The sequence below is a fragment of the Diutina rugosa genome, assembly GCF_008704595.1.
Source record: "Diutina rugosa strain CBS 613 chromosome Unknown scaffold88_size28847, whole genome shotgun sequence".
In the NCBI taxonomy this organism is placed as follows: Eukaryota; Fungi; Ascomycota; class Pichiomycetes; order Serinales; family Debaryomycetaceae; genus Diutina; species Diutina rugosa.
In genome coordinates this window covers 23,398-29,397 of record NW_022995156.1, presented here as the reverse complement: position 1 = coordinate 29,397, position 6,000 = coordinate 23,398, and the positions used below count along the sequence as shown (strand labels likewise).

The window sequence follows — 6,000 nt, the reverse complement described above, 5'->3', positions numbered from 1 at the left end:
GTAAGTGTCGATGTCGAGCCCTGCATTCTGTCACGCCTACCCGCCCTACGTCACCCTTAATCCTTTGTCACCACTGATAATCGTCCCACCCCGCCTTAGACGGGCTGCTGGCAGTAAAGCCGCCCCTGTGCTGGTAGCTGTCGCCGTCTGTCGCGGTCGGCGTAAAATTAAATTTTTTTTCCCTTAAAATACTCTGGCGTAGAGAATCACGTACTGCACACAAACAAGCATCCACCGAGTTTACCTGGAGATTTTTTACACGCGCCCCGAATTTTAATACCGTGACCGAACCCGCTTTCACCTGTTCTGCTATTAACCCGCCAAAGTTGCCGAATCTACCAATAAAGCATGGGGTTTCTCGACGGTTTCAAACTGTTTGTGCATTCGCTCACCACCGAGGACCACTACGCGCTGTTTTCCAGTCCGTACAAGTCGCTGGGGGTGGTGCTGGGGGGTTCTAACGTCGTTGGCGCCCGTAACGCGCTGGCCACCCGTCTCCACGAGCTTAATAACGGGCTGTCGGTGCTGTTGGTCCCTGAGGGAAGTCGCCAAAGCTCGCGTACCAATATTGTCGGCTACCGCCCCGGCCTCCGGCTGGCGATGAGTCTGAACACCGATTTGCAAATGTCGACGCTCAATCGTGACGGCCGGCCGCCCTTACCTCTGATTGACTCGTTGTGGGATCGTATTGAGAAGTGGATGGATGACGAATACCCTGAACTTGAAGACTGTCTTGAAGACGGTGTCACCACCGCCGATTTGAACGAATTTGAAAATGATCTCGGCTGCGGCCAGTTGCCCGCTGAATTCCGTCAGTTCTATAAACGTCACGACGGGCAAATGCGTGGCGGTAAGCCCACGGGGCTCATGTTTGGCCTCACTTTGATGGATTTGGAGCTGATCCATGAAGAACACCTGATGTGGTGCAAGGTCGCCGAACGCTTGGAACGTCAGCAGTACCTCCAACTGCAGCGGAAGATGGCGCCTCTGGAAGGGTCGCTGAAGGCTCTCTCGCTGTCATTTGTCGCTAACCAGCGGCTGGTACCTCCTAACTCCATCCAACCATACTACTACCATCGCGGATGGATCCCCCTTTTCAAAGATTATTATGGTAACCAGATCGCATTGGACTTGGCTCCTGGCACGCAAGGTCAATGGGGTCAGATCATCTTATTCGGCCGTGATTTCGACACCAAGTTGGTGGTGACGTCATCATTCCAAGAATTCATCTTCATGTACGTGGAGGATCTTGAAAACGGCAACTATCGCATCGACACCGAGGAAATGAAGGAAGAGCTCGGGTTCTTGAGTTCTCTGCGTGATGACGATTACGGGGTTGGTGACGAGGATGAAGACGATGGGAAGTTATCATTCTGGGACCGCGATGGTGCCGAATTTGGTAAGGGCGAACTTAAGGGTGAAGTGCTGTACATCGAGGTGTTGAAGCGACGCTCTCTCAGAAAGTATGGTCTTGACGAGACTTACAACACCGCCTACGTGGCGCCGCTGATCAAGCTGAAAAAGCCCAGTCTGACCAGTACCCCGAAGGCTCTGTCACCGATAATAGAGGAAACTTTGGTCGGTAACTTGCCCAAGGAAACTTTGATCGGTGGGTCGAACCCTGCCGCCACTAAGGCTGGCGTCACTAATGAAGATGTTGCTCCGGTAAAGGTTCCTGATACCCCTGATGCGGTGGCGAAGCAATTGGCTGATTTCACCATGGAACCTAAGGTGAATGGTGTGGCGAAGAAGACCGAAGATAAGGCTGACGTTAAGGAGCCTACTAAGGTGGAAGCCAAGGAAGAAACTAAGAAGGCTGAGACCAAGGCTGAGATCAAGGCTGAGACCAAGGCTGAGACTAAGGCTGAGACCAAGGCTGAGACCAAGGCTGAGACCAAGGCTGAGACTAAGGCTGAGACTAAGGTTGAAACTAAGACCGAAGCTAAGGATGAAGCTAAGGACGAAGCTAAGGACGAAGCTAAGGACGAAGCCAAGGCTGAAACTAAGGACGAGGCCAAGACTGAAGTCAAGGAAGAAGCCAAGAAGGAAGAAACTGTGAAGGAAGAGGCCAAGGCCGAGCCCAAGGCCGAAGCTAAGGCTGACGAGACCACGGAATCTAAGGTGGAAACCAACAAGGAAGCCCCGGTGGCGGAAAAGGAGGCGGACAAACCCGCCGACGACGACGAAATGAAGGATGTTGAATTGTAATCTTCTTTATCTTTCACAACATGTATATTATTATAGATGCCCCTGAAGGCCAGGTTTAGAGGTGCAATGCTTGTGTAGTAATCACTATAAAAATGTTATCATGGGATCGCGAGTTACCGATTACATAATCCATCTGCTCACCACATCAAGCTAAGGACGGAGATCACATATGGACGCCAGCGGGTACTGGGAACAGCTGTCCTACGTTGAAGGTGGTCCGAGTATGAGTAGTGGGCAGCCGTCAATGAACGCTCGGTTTTTCGATGACGATGACGACGATAGTGACGACTTTGCCAACAGGCGACGGGTGGCGAGTGATGACAGCCATAATAACCTGATTGCCGGCGACACAAGCACCGCCGACCATCCTAACTTGGACCAAACACAGAAGATCTACTACAAAAAGGGCTTGGAAGAGCTAGACTCGCTCCAGTTGCTTGATCTCTCGCCGTTGGCCAACTGGAAGCTTTCTAGCTTCAAGCCTGGGTTTGGCCTCGATCAGCTACGAGATGATCTGCCAGATACTTTCTGGCAATCAGATGGGTCTAACGGTAATCCTAATGCTAATGCCAACTCCATAGCCATGGCTAATAATCAATTGACTCACCCTCATTCGATCACTATCCAGTTCGCGAAGAAAGTGCTGTTGGAAAGAATCTCAATCTTTACCAATTTCCTACTCGATGAAAGTTACACTCCGTCCAAGATCCGGATCATGGCGGGGTCATCTGATAGTTGGGACTTGACGGAAGTGTGCACTGTAAGTTTCAATAAGCCGGTAGGGTGGTCACACATCATATTCAATGGCATACGTGGCGACGGTGTGCTCAAATGCTTTATCGTCAAGATTGTGATTTTGGCTAACCATCAGGATGGGAAAGATAGCCATATCCGCGCCATTCGGTGTTTTGGAAAGAAAACCGTCCAGCTGACTCGAGATATTTCCGCTGCTGCCACCGCGGCTAGTGGTAGTGATATCCTCAGAGATATGAGTTTAGTATCGGGGATGTCGAATCTATCGGGAGTGCTGCTCAACCATCAAATCATGGGTCCACCATTAGCTCACTCAATTGGTAGTACCAGTGGTGATGGCGGAGAGTTGGAAGAGGAAGGCGATGACGAGACTCAGCGGATCCTTGGTAACGTCAATGACGTTATTGGACTTAACTCGGGTTTCCAAAGCGTTGAGCTTCGTCTGATGCTGTCGATACGTTAATGACATAAATAAAAATTCTGTATAGGTTAATAACTTACGCGTCGATCTTAAGGGAAAAATCGATGATGCCGGTGCCTTGGTGAATAGACAGAGTCGAGTAGATGTCGATGTCATTGCACAAGTACGAGTTCAAGTTGTTCAAAGTCAACCCACCCAGGCATTCCAAAAGGAACAGCTTGTTCAGCCCCTTGTAGTGGTCCTTCAACCGTTGAGCGACCGAGCGCAATTCATCGCCGCTGAAGTTGTCCAACATGATGACGTCTGCACCGGCGTCGATGGCTTCCTTGGCGTCTTGTTCCAGACTCACCTCAACTTCGACCTTAACGGCAAACCCACACACCGAACGCGCCAGTTTCACGGCATTGGTGATCAGCCCCGTCAGGGTGATGTGGTTGTCCTTGAGCATCACCATCAGCGACAAGTCGTAGCGGTGAGTGTCGACACCCCCGACCAACATCGAGTACTTGTCGAGCACCCGCAACCCCGGGGTGGTCTTACGGGTACCGGCGATGAGCCCCGTGTACCCGGCTTGGTCAGCAAGCTGTTTCGTCTTGTACGATTGCGTCGCCACCCCCAGCGACCGCGCCAAAAGGTTGAGGGCAGTGCGTTCAGCCAATAAGATGCGGTTGGCAGGACCTTTGACCTTGGCCACGACGATCTTGCCGCCAGCTTTAGCCAACTGGTCCTCAGTAACCACCTCGCCTTCGTTGTGGAGCCATTCAACTTCCAACTGGCACTGGGCAAACACCTCAGCGGCGAACACCACCCCACAGATCACCCCCGGGGCCTTCATGTAGAGCGATGCCGTTTCTTGCTTGTCGCCGACAACGTAGGCACCAAAGTCAAACGAAGGCACGTCTTCGGAAAGGAAGTCGGTGATCTGCTGCTTCCAGCGCCCATTGACAGGCAACAAGTTGGCGTACTTCAGAGCCATGATTATGTGTCAACTGATAAATTGTTGGCGATGCACGGTTTCGCGCGCGGCTTATATCGTACCACTTCCGGGGTAAGGCCTCGGCGATGCCAGTGGGGAAGGCAAAGCAGACCCGGTTCAAAGGAAATGGCACCGAAGTTACCTGTGGCGTTTGTCACTTGAAGTATATCCATCCGATTGAGGCCAAAATTCACACTGAGTACCACACTACGTTCACCAAAGGACCCAAGTGGCAGGGGACCAATCGCGTTGGTACCGAGCGATTTAAACGATACAGTGATGTGGAATTGTATACAGTGGATGCTGAAGACACTAAACAAATCGCCGCTACGGCGAAAGTACTTGAATTGGTGGACAGAGAGCTCGGAGCCGCTGATAGCCCCACGCATTGGCGCCAAGGAGCACTCACAATTGTTGCTACTCAGATGGGCCGAGCCGTGGGAATCGTGGTTACTGAGCCAGTTTCAGAGGATCAGGGCCGGTGGATGATGTCAACTAGTCGTCAGGTGGTACCTAATCAAGTGAACCGCCTCGTGAAAGTTGGCATCGCCAGAGTTTGGGTATGTGGTGCTTGGCGACGACGAGGGTTGGGAATCAGGCTTTTGAGAGCTGTCCAAGCGTATCTCAAGCTATCACCCCAACAGATCGCATTCAGCCAGCCTAGCAATGCAGGTGGCAAACTCGCACAAACCTTTTGTGGCGTGACTCATAAGCTGGGTCAAGTACTCATTCCCGTCTACGTTGACGCTGAGATGACTCAAACTCCGCTGAGTTGAAGCATTTGAAGTACTGAGAGAAGTGATCGCATATACCTATACCTTTGCTTATTGGAGAGTTCCATAATCGCAGTAATGATCTACTATGCTTGCAATGGCAGATACTGCAATTCCATAAGCTCAACGCGTCCATTTATGAATGGTTGATGGATGCATATGCTGAGTAGTCCACCTGCATGGTATCATTCACTCAACGATACCACTGAGGACTAAGATGAGATTACGATAGCAAACTATTTCGCGTAATTGGTCGTGTTGGGGAAATGTCTGGCTAATGATGAGATGGGATTAACCTAAGCCTTCCTCTATTATGTTTGAGTGACTAAGAATTATCAACGAATACAATTCGCTCGTCGCAGAATAGTTTGATATACATTACTATAGGTGACCATTATCAACATTGATCTTGAGACAAGATTGATCAGCCTGCGAAACCGTACTTTGTAAAGATAAGCACAGAGCTGAAAAACATGAATTCTGCCATTCAATTACAAAAGTGCCCTGCACTCACACACCAACTCTGTAGACAGCACGAGGTGTAAATGGTGTGAACCTCAATACAATCACTCACGTCTCAACCACCACTTAAAGCAGCTGGTATGCTCACAACGTAGTCAACGATGCTTGGGTCCGAGATTGAAAACGGGCAAAAGGTTTTTTTTTTTTTTTTTTTTTTTTTTTTTTTTTTTTTTTTTTTTTTTTTTTTTTTTTTTTTTTTTTTTTTTTTTTTTTTTTTTTTTTTTTTTTTTTTTTTTTTTTTTTTTTTTTTTTTTTTTTTTTTTTTTTTTTTTTTTTTTTTTTTTTTTTTTTTTTTTTTTTTTTTTTTTTTTTTTTTTTTTTTTTTTTTTTTTTTTTTTTTTTTTTTT

At 48.8% G+C, this 6,000-nt stretch overlaps 4 protein-coding genes across 4 annotated transcripts; 3 read left to right on the top strand and 1 right to left on the bottom strand. All coding sequences in view use genetic code 12, as the record gives it.

Annotated features, from left to right (window-relative positions):
• Positions 1-348: 348 nt before the first annotated feature.
• SMI1 (Smi1p) lies at positions 349-2,208 on the top strand (the record flags this gene model as incomplete). Its single annotated transcript, XM_034156450.1, has 1 exon — positions 349-2,208. One exon carries the CDS (start codon positions 349-351, stop codon positions 2,206-2,208), a length of 1,860 nt encoding a protein of 619 aa, XP_034011555.1.
• Positions 2,209-2,377: 169 nt separating this feature from the next.
• Positions 2,378-3,424, top strand: DIURU_003662 (anaphase promoting complex subunit; the record flags this gene model as incomplete). The annotated part of the gene is made up of 1 exon (XM_034156449.1): positions 2,378-3,424. One exon carries the CDS (start codon positions 2,378-2,380, stop codon positions 3,422-3,424), a length of 1,047 nt encoding a protein of 348 aa, XP_034011554.1.
• A 34-nt stretch (positions 3,425-3,458) lies between these two features.
• DIURU_003661 (nicotinate-nucleotide diphosphorylase (carboxylating)) lies at positions 3,459-4,358 on the bottom strand (the record flags this gene model as incomplete). Its single annotated transcript, XM_034156448.1, has 1 exon — positions 3,459-4,358. One exon carries the CDS (start codon positions 4,356-4,358, stop codon positions 3,459-3,461), a length of 900 nt encoding a protein of 299 aa, XP_034011553.1.
• An 86-nt stretch (positions 4,359-4,444) lies between these two features.
• On the top strand, positions 4,445-5,134 carry DIURU_003660 (uncharacterized protein; the record flags this gene model as incomplete). Its single annotated transcript, XM_034156447.1, has 1 exon — positions 4,445-5,134. One exon carries the CDS (start codon positions 4,445-4,447, stop codon positions 5,132-5,134), a length of 690 nt encoding a protein of 229 aa, XP_034011552.1.
• Positions 5,135-6,000: the final 866 nt, after the last annotated feature.